This window comes from Pleuronectes platessa, chromosome 1 (genome assembly GCF_947347685.1).
Source record: "Pleuronectes platessa chromosome 1, fPlePla1.1, whole genome shotgun sequence".
NCBI classification, from domain to species: domain Eukaryota; kingdom Metazoa; phylum Chordata; class Actinopteri; order Pleuronectiformes; family Pleuronectidae; genus Pleuronectes; species Pleuronectes platessa.
In genome coordinates, this window is record NC_070626.1 from 22,889,498 (window position 1) to 22,905,777 (window position 16,280).

Below are 16,280 nucleotides of genomic sequence, written 5' to 3' on the forward strand. Positions count from 1 at the left end.
GATTTTCTATCATTTACTACTTCTCATCTCACTGTACTGTGGAAGTGCTCATTTTACAAACTGCCGAGAAACTTCCTGATTGACAGCTGATACTGACTTGTGATTGGTGAAGCATGTGTATCGTCAATTAATACTAAAACCTCCATTTCTTGATCACTATGGCTACGGCTTCAGCTCATGATGGCAGTGTTTCTATATGGGATATTTTTGGATCGTCATATATTGCAGTAGTTAGGGCAGCATTTGTTCTCAGATCCATGGGCACTGCTATTAGCGACACCTTTATTAATACCTTGCATGTTGTGCACTGATTGCACACTGCTCCTCTGGCAGTAAGGACTACCCAGCCCTGCCCACTCCCTCAGTGCCTTTACATCCACATTGGGGGGGGGGGGGGGGGGGGGGCAGGAATGACTGCGGGTGGCCCTGAAATGAATGATTTACATGATGTGATGATTATAGATGTTTTTCTGTGTCGGGAACTTTCCGAGCTAGTCAGAAAAACATTCCTGGGTGAAGACCTGCAAGGCCAATGTGATAAGGCAATTTCTTACCCGAAATGGTCCCTGACTGCCGCTATGGTGCATGAAGCCCTGAGGCTCCATGAATGCAGAGCTTTTTGTTAAAGTTGCGGTTATATATGGTTTGGGTTAAAGCCATTGTTGTAAGTTCTAATAGGTACAACACACCAATTAAAACGTCGTCAAAGTTTACAAAAAATTCAAATTTGACAAAAAAAGTGTTCTCATGGAAGCAGCGATGATGTTTGTGAAGGAGCTACATGTTTCTGTGTAGCGTTCTCAAATGGGCAAAAAGGTTGTTGGTATTCTACTGAGATGAAAAAACGTATTTGCTCTGAGAAATGGTTTCCCTGTCTTGCTCATTAAGAATCAGGAAAGCGAAAGGAAATACAGTTGGGAAAAACTAAAGGCAGGAAGTAGCAGCAACAATCCTCCACTTCAGTGCACCTGAGGCTCTGCTAAACTGTAAATCTGTTGCATGTCATCAGGGCATCTGCTTCAATTGTTGAGCTTTAACATCAAATCGCTGCCTAACAAACTTTAGCCTCTGCTGCCAATTTGAATGAGCCACTATTAGAAAGGATGGACTAGAAAGGGGCCAACCTTTACGTCTGCTTGTTAGATGTGATTGCAGTGTATGCCACGTTCTCTTCATACTTCTTAAACATCAAGGGGGTTCGAAGCCAAATACGAGACATCCGTGGAATACAGCACAGCGGAGTAGGGCTCTGCTCAAAAAATCGATATGGCGATATATCGTGACGTCGTCATACCGATGCACGCATCGATGCAGATGCTACTGTATCAATACGGCATCAAATGCTTTGACGGCCGTCTTGAAAACGAAACTTCACCTATGGTGCAGTGCACAATAATGCCAAAGGGGGCAGCATAGGCAAAAACAGCACACGTCTCAACTCAAAACAAGCAAGGAAGAAACACCGGAAAAACTGGCGGAGTTATTGCACGTGAAATGCTTTGCTCGCAGTCTGAATTTGTCCGCTCAACGTGCGCTCGAGACGCCCACTGTTTCTTACTTATTCTCCACTGAGGTGTGGAAGAATGCCAAGGAGTTGTGGACCTTAACTGAAGCGGACCTGGCCTGTGCTGAAGATGAGGCTAAAGCCCTGAAGCCGCTAAAAGCTGCAACACTCGTAATGTCCGAAGAACATTATAGCACCGCTGAATGCCGAGATGTGCAACTGCGCTCATGTTCAAGCAACAGACTCGGCACTTACGAGGGAAATTAAAAACACCGTATCTGAGGGTCTTGGGAGGAGATGCGTGAGCGACAGATCCAGGGCATTGCCTTTTTAAAAAAAATTTGGATTAGAATGATAATTATTTTATTTTACTTTTAAGATCTTTTAATGGCCATCATTTTAGGTATTTTAACAGCCTTTGCTGTTATATGGAATAATAAAGAACAACTGTTGTTGTCAATTCTGTGCAGGACATGGTCATTATTCAAAAGCAACGTGTATCGTGATAGTATCGTATCGTGAGGTTGTAGGCAATACCCAGCCCTACAGCGGAGCATGTTAGTTCTTCTTTAATCTCTGCGTGATTATATCTCCCGAGTTCATCCACTACCTACATGGGACCTACATATTCCTGACTCAGAAAGGAAGGAAAGAAATGTCTGAATGGTCAAACACGCTTATCGCACATTCAAATCTTAGATTAACATTTATAATGGATCTTGGGAAGTACTGTGAAAGGAGCTGTGTGTGGTTTGATCGCACGTGTCGAACAGCCATTGTCTCACCAAATTTCCTCCAGCCGTTTATCAGCGTCGACCCGGCGCATGTGAGCATTCTCTGCAACCGCAGTCAGCAATTTCGCCTAATTACAATGCCACGCTTCAGTCGCTGTCTTTCGCGGCTCCTGGAGATAGTGATCCGGAGCCGCCAAACACATCTGCGCATCAAAGAAGCCGAACAAAACAGCTAATGTGCGATTTGCATTTGTGAGCCGAACAATATTTCTTATGCCTCTCTTCCCTTTGATTGGGAAACATTTGAGCTGGTGCCAGGACATTCAACTGTAAAATCCTCCCAAGAAAATTAGCATTTGTCCTTAATTATCTCTCCTTCTGTAATTACATACATTTAAATCTCTGATCAGCGTGTTCCGGGCGATGTGCGGCTTTTGGCATCTGCACTCGAGGCAGCTGCGAGGACGGCGGAGAACGTTAACAAGCTGCACTGGGTCAAACGTACGAGTGAAGGCCTTTCTCTTCCCTCTTTTATTAACAGTGATTACATAACTATTTGCTCACAAGTCAGAGACGACCCTCTGAGTAAATAATATATTATGTATGTGTGTTTGCTCGTCTCGCTTTGCTGATCCGTGAATTTGTGATCAGGTTAAGATGTAATGAATCATGGATGTGGGTGGATGTGTCAGATCCCAAGCTCAAGATGCGGCCGTGTTGTTTCACATGCTAATGGAGGAAAGCTCCTCTCTGGATGAAGAACCTGATCAAGCACGTGTGCCCATGATCACTGCCTCAACATCTTCTGCAGGAGACCCAGTTCTCATTAGTTATCACCTTTGAATTGTCCCTTTTGAATAGGTGTGTTTTTTGCAGTTATTAGTTATTAATTATTGTTATTAATTGGGTTAAGATTATGGTGTTTTTAAACCCCTGTCATGATGGGCAGTGATCAGAACCCCATTTATTTGAGTTTCTGTGATTTCTGTGATACTTAACATTACATTGACAATTCAAGGGTATCGCCATGATGTAATTATGTTGTTTATCACATGTGCTGACCCGTCTCTGTCGGTGAGATGTTTTGCCAAGTTGGACGTGTTTTCGCCAAGTTGGACGTGTTCACTTGTCCTATACAGTGCTTCTCATTAATTATCGAGACTGTGGCAGCCCGCCACATTCCAGTTGTTACTGCCACAGTCTCATAATGGACCAAAATATTTTTTTTCACTTCTATTAATAACATAAGAGATCTGCTGCATGCTTACACGCGCTGTCAAACTAGTGTGTGGTTACGCCATCCTTTTTACCGTCCATGCAGACAGTCACACCTCCATTTTAGCCGCTCTCACACAAGAACACATTTTTAACTCTTTAGTCTGTGTCCCTGTCCCATATGGAATTTTTTTGCGTGTGAGAATGACCCTTTTGCGTGTGCACAAAGACCACGGAATGGACAAGCTTTGTGGTTTCTTTGGACCTGCCCTGACTGCCGACTGTAAAAGAAAAGCCATATTTCACATTTTTTCGTCTGAATTGTGAGCTGTGGACTCTCACAGGAGTTTATACAGCATGTACGCTGCAGCTTGCAAATGAGGAAAGGGGGGCGTTAGTCACCCACTGTTTTTCTTAAAGTACAGGTACAAACAAAATGGAGTATAGTACAGCAAGGGATCGTGGCATGCAACTCTTCACGTTTATCCTCTTTAGTGCATCAGCTCCTCTGTCACCCCAGGCTTACATTCAGAACGCGTCTCTCTGCTCCTCGCTCTGCAGGATCACACTTCACACCGTCCTCACCCTCTCCCTCTGTTGTTTTGTCAGATACACAGGGCTGACAGACGGAACAGATTACCACAACAAGAATAACTCAAAAGTGTAGCTCCACTTTTTGGGGTTTTAATAAATGTGCAAAAGTTTCATCAGCAGTGAAAGATTAGGTTGCGGTGCTGATTTGGCAAGCCGTTTTAACAGATGCCATGGACGTGTTCTGGGACCGGTCCCAACTTCCCCCTGTTGCCTCTCTTCACCTGCAGCCATCGATAACGCTGGAGACAAAAGCAGTGCTCTCTTTTTTTATTATTCATTTTTCCTTCTTCAGCAGCGATTCACCTGCTAACAACTCCTCACAAAGCCCCTGGTCATGGGAGCACACAGTAACAACACGGCTTTTTTAATTAACACAGATTTGCTCATTTGGAGTTGGCTGATTCCTAAATTAACTATAAAAGCAGCGATTAAATGGATCTGTACAGCATCACGTATCAAACTGCTCAGAGAAAGGTGTGAACTGAGTCCTGTTGTCTCTTGCGTTCTACTGCGAACACCCCTATGTCTCCATCCGTGTTGGCTCCGCTGCTATTGAGTCTTACACGTTGAAATCAGCTTGAGAGAGTCTGAGCACAACTGTGATCTCGCAAGCGTGCAGTGTACTGACAGCTTGGTTTCAAATTCCATCTTGGGTGCAAAGCAACCGAGTGGAACAGAACAGATATGGTCCGGTGAGCTCGAGTCCCATCCAGATTTGGTGACGATTAGTCCCCAAGTTCACTATGAGGATGCATTTACATCTGCTTTGTTCTCTTGAATCTCAGCTGGGAAACGTGCAGCAAAAGTTTTGTGGAGAAATATTTTCTTATATTTTTCGTCCTTTACTGTCATTAATATTCTGCCGCACAGCTCGGCACCTGAATCATGGAAAGCAGTGTGGAAAGAGAGATGTGTGAAAAGGAAAGAAGGAGGAAGAAACTCAATGTCACAACATCATAAACATGCAGCTCACACAGTCGCCTGCTGCTCGCAAAGTCCTTTTTTATGTCGGTGTATGTAACAGCAGTGTCAGTGTCTTCAAAATGGTGAAAGTAGCTGGAAATGTCAAATTATTTTTTCTATACGAAAACAAGGCTGACGGATAAATAGAGCGGTGCACGGTCTGCGGAAGCTTAAAGCACCAGGCTTGTCCTTTCAGCTGTCACTCACACTTAAGGACAGTTCTTTTGTTTATTGATTTTGTTTATGCCAACCTTTGGTGACCAGCAGAAGTATTTCACCGGCAAGTTCAGGCAATTTATTGCATCAACAGGAACTTCAAACTCAATCTGACGTACTCCGGAGTTGCAGGACTCTTCAACGCAGCGAGAAAGTCATTTTTCTTAAGTTATCCATCATAATGTCAATAAACCATTTATCTATTTTGCAACAGTTTCAAACACCGCAATATGAAATCCTGGGGAAATGAGGTTTTTTCACGCACGCCTCTGGAAACTAACCTCAAGTCACCCTTAATAATCAATGTAAACATCCTCCTGTGATGGATAATGATGCCGTGTTTCAGTGGATGGTAGCTCACACGTAAGCAAAACCGATACTACAAAAACAGCGACTGGAACATTTGCCGTAATAAACAAATGAAAAGGAGAGACTCCTGTAAAAAGAAACCTGAAATTTAATTATGAAGAAAATAAGCTAATGAAACCGTATCAGCATGCTGCCCTCACCCTCACACCCTGCACAATATTATTCTCTCTGCTGGACCGTGTTTGGTTTTCACACAGTGTTGCATTTCTGCACGCACCAGAAGTAATGTGTGACAGTTGAGGAATGCCGCTGCGTTGCTCGGAGAATAGAACCTTGTTGTTAAATGGAGAAACAAAGGAGCCTCAAAGAATCACTGAACAGAAAGCAGATGCTGAATTTCAGCGTATTTTGTTGTTGGAGAGAGTCGGGTCTCTGTGGCCAGGAGGCTTGTGCCTTCCTCTGGAGACAATGGGCTTATGTTGAACTGTTGATGGTGCACCTCATTACTGTAGCTCGGTGCCTCTCCGAGGACTGATTAAGGATTAAGCACATTTGAGAGTGCCAGCACGTACATACTGCATCCTCTTTGTTTCATTACCCATGCGCCACTCCTTCATCTATAGCTTTACTGTATATGCATGCACAACGCCAGGTCCTGCACTTTCTCAGCTGGAGCCATCAAACGCAAAAGTGAAAAAAGCCCACAGCCTGAGTCCGTTGTGTTCTGTTTCATCCATTGGTGCAGCGGCAGTCGTTTTATCTTCCCCTTTCTTAAATGTTAATAGGTAGAGTCAAGAAAAATAAATGAAAGAAAGTCAACTCTCTCATGCAACTGCTGGCCAGACTTTAACATGTCTGATAATGGTGTTGATGTCCTCAGATAGAGACCGGGAGAGGATACATAAAGAAGCAAAGACGTGGCTATATTTGTATCTGTAATGTGTTGCAGACTTGTAGTTATTTCTTGAATATTTTTTTATAACTGCTTCGTTTTCGGGGCCACAACGCCGTCGGCTCCTCAGGTGTTGCCGCGCAGGAAGACAAACACTTGTGTGCAGTGCACTTCCAATGTTTTTACATTGTTTGTTTGTTTGTGTTTGTTTATGGATTTCATTTTTCCACTCACTGGAAATCCATGATAAAGTCCTCAAGTCCCCCTCGTAAGCCCCCTGCTGTCGAGCTCCTACACAGTTTTACAATGAAGTGCTTTTCATCAGGGATAACAATGAAGGCGCTCTGTAATGGAAAGTAATTTCAAATCATCACAGGAAGAAAAACATGTCTTATTAGTTTGTCAAGGGGTGCATGTTGGCCATAGATTTTCTGCCTTTGATTCTTTTTGTAAACTTATTTACTTTATTTTTCTCTTGAATCTCTGAGAGGTGTTAATAGTCTTAAGACTGTGCAATTTCTGATGTATATTTTGTGACACAGCAGCTACTTGATGAGCTTTAAATGTTCCATTGTTGGATTAAACAATATTTCATTTTATGTCATCAACAAAACCCAACAATAAAGCAGAATGATTGCCGGGTTCGAATATTGCTTTGTTATGATTTATAATCTGACATTTGATATATTCGTGCATGTATTATTTGTATAATAATTGTATTAGCCATCAAGAAAATTTGAAAAAAAACTTCAAGGTCCTTCAAAAAACAGAATGGATTTTATTTATTCTGTAATTTGTCACATTTCAATTTCTGTTAAGTTTAAAGACGAACAACAAAACATAAAACAAATCTGAGCTGGTTCAGCTGTTATCCCTGGAGAAGCATCCTCCCAGTATATATATTGAACTTTAGTTATATTGCTATTGATGCTGTTGAATTATTGAAATTGTTTCATCACTCAGGCCCGCAACTCATCGCTCAAATCAGTTTCTCTGTTCTTTGCGTAGACTTGGTCACTCGTGGATTTTTCCACTCTCTCGTCCTGAAGCTGTTCTGGTGTTTGGCCGGAGTTCTCTCAACCAAAGGTCTCCAGCCACTCTCACGGTTTGCTGCAGGAATCAGGCTCAAATCAGGGCTCCCTCTAATCTCATGTCTCTCAGCTGCGGTACACCTGCCGGCCGATGCCGCCATCGTGCTCCGAGATAGAGGCTGTATTAAATGCATGATGGGTGAAGCCTGGTTTCTGTCAGATAGTGCCTTGCTTTGTGCGTTTTCAATTTTATTTTATTTAATGTGAACTTTTTTCCCCTCATTCCTTTAGATAACTCACACCTGGTTTACACTATCTACACACACAGAGACTAAACCACAGATGTGAGAGCGACCACTTCCCCTCAGCAAAACAACTATAATTTCATATAAATTATGATCATTTCAAATAAGTGGTATGGTGCTGTATAGCTAACTCCTAAAATTTTGCTAACTCCTACGAATTATTGTCCTACCTTTCCCAGATCCATGTATAACACAGCTTGTTATTATAGTCTTGCAGATGTTATTGTCCTCAACCACTGAACTTATAAGGCAAGGCAGGTTTATTATTTCATACCACATTCAAACAGCAAGTTGATTCAAAGTGCTTCAATAAGGTAAAATGTGAAAGCAACAGATGACAATATAAAAAGGAAATAAAAAGAATCTACCGCACCTATCCTTTAGATCGACATTATAAAAGAGTTTGATTGAAGGATTCAATAAAGTGTATAAAGTGAAGTGTTCTATAGAAGACTCTCATGAAGGGTTTTTGAAACACTCCACTCACCTTGGATGGATAACGCTCAAAACACAAACATGTATTCACCTGAAACATCTCTCACATTTCTTTACACTTTAATCTTTGAATAGAAGCTTCAACACCAAGCTGGTGGAGTTTAAACATCTTAACTTCACAGAGGTTCTCAAACTCACATCCCATTAAATATAATGGCACGTGACACACTATGGACTATAAACTGCCTTTCATTTTATCAATGTGATAATGTACAGTCGCCTAGTTGCTTTTGTTGCAGTGCTTTGGAGTGTGGTATAAAAAAAATTCAGCATCAGGTGTTTGTGCTGCCGTATCAAAGCGTCTCTCTGTCTCACACGATAGCAGACTTCTGACAGATATTACCCTCCTGCATTCGGTACGGCCCGTCCCTCTTTGACAACTTCTGTGATGAAGAGTCCCCACAATCACAGGGAGGGAGGTTTTGATCAAAGACTGGGCCAAGCCTTTTGAAAAAAAAGGAAAAAGAAATAAAACCTGAATCCTGTGGCAGTGATGTGTGTTAAACTCTCCGTCTCTGTTTCCCTCAGGTGAGCACCTGCGTGTCTGTCCTCAGGGATACACCTGCTGCACGTCCGAGATGGAGGACAAACTCAACCAGCAGAGCAAACAGGAGTTCGAGAACTTGGTGGACGTGAGCAGCCACCAAATAAGGACGACGTTTGTCTCCAGGCATAAAAAGTTTGACGGTAAGCTACAGTCGAGTGTCTGTTGTTGATGGCCATCAGAGTGGGTCAGAGTGAATGTACTTGAGAGAAGCAGCAGGGTACCGATGCCGTGATTAAGGATTACTATGACTGTCATTATTTATATGTGGCTAGATGGTTTGTCTGTGTCTTGGTGGGGTATCTCAGAGTTCTCAAGCTTCCTCCCACAGTCCAACGATTTGGGATTAGCTTTATTGGAGACTCAAATTTGTGTGAATGTGTGTTATTGGTTTATTTGTCTCTATTTGGATTCATTGGCGACCGGACCAGGGTGTCCCCCGCCTCTCCCCCAATGTCCCCTGGCTCCAGCTCCCCCAGAGACCCTCAAAGGATAAGCAGCATAGATAATGGACAGATGGATGTCTCCTTCCCTTTAAATACATTCCCTTGTTTTCTTTACCCACAGTTTGGTCTCACTATCTATTATTTTTCTGGTTGACTTATGGACAGTGCATCGCTTGGTGTGTTGGCGCTTTGTTTGTCTCGACCTAAAGCGGCTTCTGTGAATTGACTCAGATACTGACAGAACAAAACTGCACTGCTGTAGCTCTGTGCTGAAAAATGTTCTTGGCCTTCTGTTTGCTGGAATGCCGACCTGACAGTCTGTGGAACCACAGTCAGTGCACGGCACCGCAGTGAGGAAATCTAACACGTTGCACAGTATGATATCAAGGTGCTACAGCGGCTTCAGCCTGTTACACTGTCAGTGTCAGGATGTTTTATATGTTAACGAGAACGAGTTTCAACTTTAGTAAATAACAAGTGTCTGGTGTTTATCAATCTTTGACAGTAAATACCAAATTTGTGGTAGGTGCTGCTTTAGAAAGCAAACAATGATGAGAGAATTGCAGCTGAGACCTTTTCACTCAGACGTGGCTGCTTCTGCACGAGAGATATCTGCGAGCAGGCGGGAGAAGGACTTCAGCTCCTTCAGTGTGAAACAGACACTGATGAATCTTGATATTATTTTTTTACATACAAACCTGAAAAATGTCTGCTGAAGTGTCTGGACCAAAACTGTGTTTGTGTGTATATGAATATGTGTGAGTTCGTGGATATATGTGGATATGTGAAATTTGCCTCTTGTTAAAACATAGATATTACTTGAATTCTAAAAGCATAACTTTTGACACTGCGATTCCCAAGGTCCTCAGAAGTACAAGTTTGAAGTGGATCAAATAGAGACATTGTTGAAATCGAAGGACAAACCGACTGACAGATTTTTTTATTTGCTAGTGCGACTAGTTTGCTTCGTTAATAGAAAGTGGGACAAATGTTGAGTGGCCTCGCATGGAAAGATAATCCATCTATAAAATCTATAAATCAATAAAATGTTGGAAATAAGTTAAATATGAATTATCTTTGCAAGGCATCCAACTAATAAAATCCAGATAACTCTCATTTTCTGTCTGTATGTCTGTGACCGACTTCAACAGAGACTCAAACGCTGAACTTCCCCAAAAAGAGACAGACACATTGTTAGTCACATGTAGGTCAACGTGTGCATTCTCTGATCGCACTGTTACAGATGCAAGATCAGTAGAAATCCGGTCGTTAAGATCTGTGTGTGTGTGGGGGGGGGGGAGGGGGGGGGGGGCTGAAATAAACACAATCAAATCCTTTTCACTTTTTCTGTTGTTACACACTGAGGAAGGCAAAGTGCACTGATTCTCTCTTTAACTTGAACGTCAAAAAATCTGTTCTGTATGATTTCTCCTTCAGGTTAACGAGTCCAATCTGTCGTCGGTTTGTTGTCGGTTTGATTTCTGCCGTCTGCGTTTGTACTGCAGCAGAGTTAGTGAGGTGGAAAAGCTTAATTCTGTAACTATGCTGCACAACCCTCAGGTTTTCTTTAGTTCCCACAACCCCAACGTGTGTGATGCATCATCCCTCTAGCACTTGATGTCAGTTCCAGGTGCCTCATTTCACACCGTAAACTTGCGCTTGTGTCAAATCATTGATTGAGCTTCTAAATATATATTATATATTTTATATCAACATTTAAGTCACCATAAGAATCAATATCTAAATGTTACTGAAACAGACCTTATGTATGAGTATAGTAAAAGTATCTCTTCACTGTTGTTTGACCTATTTTTCCCTTTTAACTGAGCGATATCTGTTCAAGCTGTTTAATTCACGCATGGAATTTCTGAACCTTAGGTCCTGGTATTAATTCCATCTAATAAAGATGTGAAGTGTTTTCTCAGGAAACAGATGTGACACACAGAAGTAGAAAGAATCTTTAATTACAACATTAAAGGGTTCAGCCATTTTTACCTCTGTCAAGGAGGTTATGTTTTCACAGGCATGTTTGTTTGTTTGTCTATTAGTTAGCACCATTACACATAATCTACTTAAAAGATTTCCTTGAAACTTGGAAGATGGATGTGGTATCAGTGAAGAGAGAACCTATTACATGTCGGTGTGGCTTTGGAACCGGCGGGGGGGGGGGGAATCCTTCTTTAAAATTGCAAATATTGGGCATTTCTTTTGACATTGTGAAAAATAATTTAAAGATAATTTAAAAATAAATCAATAAGTGTGTACTTACTACTTCGACCTCTGTATAACGTTCAATTGACTGACTTCTCATTCCTATTCCAATTGTTTGAAATGTAATTCAAACTACTTTTAATGCTGGAGTGTATTCCCACATCAGTAGTACTATTTCACAGACAAAGCCTGTGGAGCACTGCCCATATATCTGTCCAGTTATATAGTTATAACTGTGACACAAATCATGCACACGCCATCTTCCACACATTCCCATAACGCCAGGCCACTCAGCATCTCATTCCCTCTCCGACATCAGGTTCCCTCCACCTCCTGAGGTTTGAATCATCCCTCATCAATTTTACATGCCCTCATTTCTGTCTCCAGTTATTTATAGGGCCCTATTATGAAAACCTTAACTTACTTTTTGATTACTGAGTGCTTCCCTCTGAGGCCTGTGGGTTTTGATGCATTATTGAGCAATCCTGAAGCCATAAATGACTGTTGCACACTGGAATTAAGGTTTGGACAATTCTGAATGTCCAATCGTGTGTCTGCGGAATCCTTTCGCCTCCGTCCCTCAGCATCCCCCCCCCCCCGTTCTCCCAGAGAGACTCGGAGCCTTGTCATATTCCAGCCCTGTTCATGCAGAAAGGTGGAGAAAAGAAAACTCACAACCAGCTTTGCACTCCTGCATTTCTTTGGCTCAGTATGGTAACACACACACACACACACACACACACACACACACACACTCCCAACAGTTTTTCTATTAGTCCTTGAAAGCATTGGTTTCCTCCAGTAGAGAGAGGAGATGATGGAGGTTGCATCCCACCTGTTAAAGATTAATTGCAGTGGATGAACTGTGATAAATTGGGGCCTCATGCTCAGTCAAGGGATTTGAGAATAGAACCTCCGTTCATTCTGGTTTGGGGCCACTGAGACCGTCTTGATACCCTACTTTTTAATCTCTTCGATTCTTTTGTGTCACATATTTAACATATCACCGTGGAATTGACATTTTAGACCTGATTTGCTAAAAAAGATGAATCAGTCAATCCCATCACTGGTGTCCATGTGTCGAACCTTCAATGAGTTACCCCTAGGAATCCAATTATTTTTCAATTATCAATCCATCAACTGTGCAGCTTATCATGTAAAGGTCACGGGGGGGGGGGGGGGGGTACACACTGGGCAAACGTACTGTGGCAGGAAGAATGAAAACCCATCTTATTGGGAATTGACCTCTCTATCTGATTCTTTGCTTGGTTAGAAATGTTGATTTAAACTGGATAATGGTTTAAAGATGCGGGAAAAAAGTCTCTTGATTGATTTGTCATTTGTCAATGCTGAGTTAAGAGAACAAATTATATTTGAACTGTCCTGTCAAAATAAAACGTGGAACAACAAAGCTTTTGAAATTGAGGGCGAGTTAGTAAAGAGCTGCAGCTGGAAAACGAATGGTCAAGAAGCTGAAGCACAACGCACCAACACTCAAGAGCACCACAAGATAAGTGGCTTGTGAGGCCGATCACTTATCAGACACTGAATTCAACTATTTACTGGAGCAGTTTGTTCCTCTAGAGGAAAGTTGGGCTGTTTAAAAGAGGACGGTGAAGAATTTGATTTCAGCCATGTTGAAGATTCGCACACGTTTTGCGTGACACTGACATTGAATCTGGAATTCATGGCACCAACATTGAATAATTCCGTTTTAAATGATAAGGAGGTCACTGCCTCACCTACTTCTTTACCTGCTTGTCCTTATCAACTTAATCATAATTGAATCAACAATTCAATAGACATCAGTAAATACAATTTCAGCTCACTTTCCTCCACAAATGATTTAATGATCGAAAATTTGCCAAGGAATGTAACGATTCAAATTTTTTTATTATTACACATTTATTACATATTTATTGTCTGTCAGCATCATGGATAGAGAGAAACATTTCACCTCTAATCTTAACCCTCTGAAATAAAACTTTCAGCAAGAAAGAAAAGTTCCTCCACTTCCTGACATTTGACTCTATAAATGGATTATTTTCTATTCTTTCTATGCTTAGCTCGAGAACTGAATATTTCAACAGACATTGAGTAAAATACTAAAATATTTTACGGCTGCACCAGGACATTGATTGAAACATCATTTTGTACACCCGTTTTATTCATCGGTATATTAAGATTTTATAAATATGTTTGTTCGGTCAATTCAAGAAGAGTCCAACTCATTTATTTCTCCATTTTCCCCCCTTTCTCTGTTTGTCATTTGTTATTGTTGCAAGGAAGACGCTCTTTTCGGTCGTTGCTCTCCTCGTCCTCCCTTGAGACCCCAGCGAGAGATTAGTGTGTATGGTTGGTTGACTAAAGTCTGGATTGAGCAGCAGCCGTGGTTGACTGACTTCTTTGATCCTGCCCCATCGAGCTTCTCCGCTCGACGCCGAGAGCTGCAGCTCCCCTCATTCACTTCAACAATCCCTTATTCACACCCGACTTAAACCAAGACCGACTCCTACACAACACCCCATTGTCTCTAATCTGTGGTCTCTGCAAATTCACAAACCCCTGGTGGACTCAGTGTAAACTGGGGACCAAAAAAAAAACACTGCTTGAATTCGAGAGTCTCACAGATTCATTCTCCATCTGTCACTTGTTTTCTTCTGAAGGTGAAGCATCGTAGAAAGAGGACCTTTTCTATAACTGGCAAAAACAAACCAAATAAAAGAAGACCCTTTTCATCTGTCAGGCAGAGATAAGCAGAATTATATTGTATTAGTTTTTAATATTGTTTGGTGCATTAAAGTTGTTTGTGCACCACAGATCACGAGGGGAAGAATTTGGAAAACAAGCACGTTTTTGGATGCCTGAAATGGGACCTGAAATATGGTCGTGTGCATGATACTCTGCCCTCTTCTAAACAACAGAGAGTAACAAAATGCAAAAGCAGGGAGTAATGAGTCACAGTCAACATTGCACTTCACTGTCCGTCCCATTAGAAACAGCAGGGGAAGAGATGAGAGTCTGTGAACTCACCGACTTATTACATAAAACATAATGTCTGATGGACTAATGGACGGTAATTTTCCTTCAATTTCAACCCATTTTCACCTCATAAGGCAAAGAAGTGGATTAATTGTGTCTCTTTCTTTTTTATCTTCTATGTAGTCTGTGGAACATCGAATGCTTTTGATCTTTCGTATCCAATCAACCAAGTGTTGCGGCTTCAGCTTTGCGAGAGCTGTTGCATAGATTCCATTGGGTGATGCAAAATAACCATGTTTACTTTGTGCTTAGGGCCTTTTAAATAAAGATGAATGTACATTGCTACGAAATCATAGACAAACAATGGAGTAAAGTTTCCAGAGATGAGGCTTATAGTTTTAATTGGGGCATCTGTAACAGATGAAAAGTCTCCATTCATCAAATGAAGCCATTATAAAATCCCCTGTACTTGCAATTGTTTCAAGTTAAAGATCTAATATGTAGCAATTCCTCATCAAAATGTTTAGAAATTACCACATATTTTCTTGACTTTAATATTAACAAACAACAGTGTTCAAAATCAAAGACACTTTATTTAAGGTAATGGGACATTTGGTCGCCTTTGATCTGTGTCTCATCCACTTCACCCCTGAATCACCATTACTCATTGTACGCCCGTGCTGCTTCACTATGTTATCGATACGTATTTTGTTGTTGTTTTGATTGAAAGAACTTTTGCGGCCAAAGGTGCATATTGTAAATATACATTTAATCGTAAACGGCAACAAGTTCAACCATGAGCTGCCATAGAGGTTGTTTGTCCCTGTGCCCTCAGGTGGTTAGAATAATAAAATGACGACTGATTAAAAAGGGAAATGAACAGCAACATCCTGTGGTTCCATGTTTTGTTAACATCCAATTCAAGCACGACCTAACCCGACATCCTCCTTTTCTCCCATCGTAATGACTACGGCTGCTAGAGATCGCTTTACAACTAAACGTGACTATGGATCATGATAATTCGCTGTCTCGGTCGACCTTTGGGCTCATAACTGCAGCAGATGTTGTTTAAACAGCCCTAATAATCAGTTGCCTGGAAAATAAATATGATAAACTTTCATAGCCTTTAAACCAAATATTTGAACAATAGCTGCTGGTTTCAACAGATTGAGTGAAACTACAAAATGATGATTGTTCTTTTTCCTCTGAAAGTCGTCTCTCTGTGTCTCCAACCTTCCTCTCTGCTTCACAAGAGGAGACTATACTGTTATTTCCTCAGTTCCTCAGTGTGTTGGGGTTTGAAGGCTTAATGATCTACATATATTTAATACAAGATGTTAACAGAAATATGTTGAGGTCCATCAAACCCAAGCCTATAGCGTCAAGACAACATATTCTGTCTTCAAATATATTTAATCAAAAGTCGGTGCATCCAAAGCCGGTTCCCTTCTTGTGTATAGATATATAGAACCTCTGGTTTTCTCTTAACTTTCCCAGACTTCACAAACGCAGAGTCTTTACATTTATTATTAATGTTTGACATTCACTGAAGAACTTACCAAGGCAAATTTAGAAAATTGCCTACAATTCATAGCTGACATCAAATGGTTACATCAAAACAGGGTCTCTACGGCCCTCATTATACTGTACTCACGCCAGTTCAGCCTTTAGCTACAAACTACAGTTATTGAAGCTCGTTCTGTCGTGACGAGCTTTGTGATCCTTTTAGGGAAAGTAAATGATTTGTTCGCTCGTCATGTTGAGAGATCGGCCTTAATATCCTCAGCGCAACAAATTATGTCTGTTTGGCTTCTACAAACTTGAATGATAGCTTTTACA

At 41.4% G+C, this 16,280-nt stretch overlaps 1 protein-coding gene across 1 annotated transcript in view; it reads left to right on the forward strand.

Annotated features, from left to right (window-relative positions):
* Positions 1-16,280, forward strand: part of gpc6a (glypican 6a) — a 120,011-nt gene that overhangs the window by 22,771 nt on the left and 80,960 nt on the right. Inside the window, exon 2 of the mRNA XM_053427186.1 lies at positions 8,787-8,945. Coding sequence (XP_053283161.1) covers positions 8,787-8,945 — 159 coding nt within the window. The remainder of the gene's footprint in view (positions 1-8,786; positions 8,946-16,280) is intronic.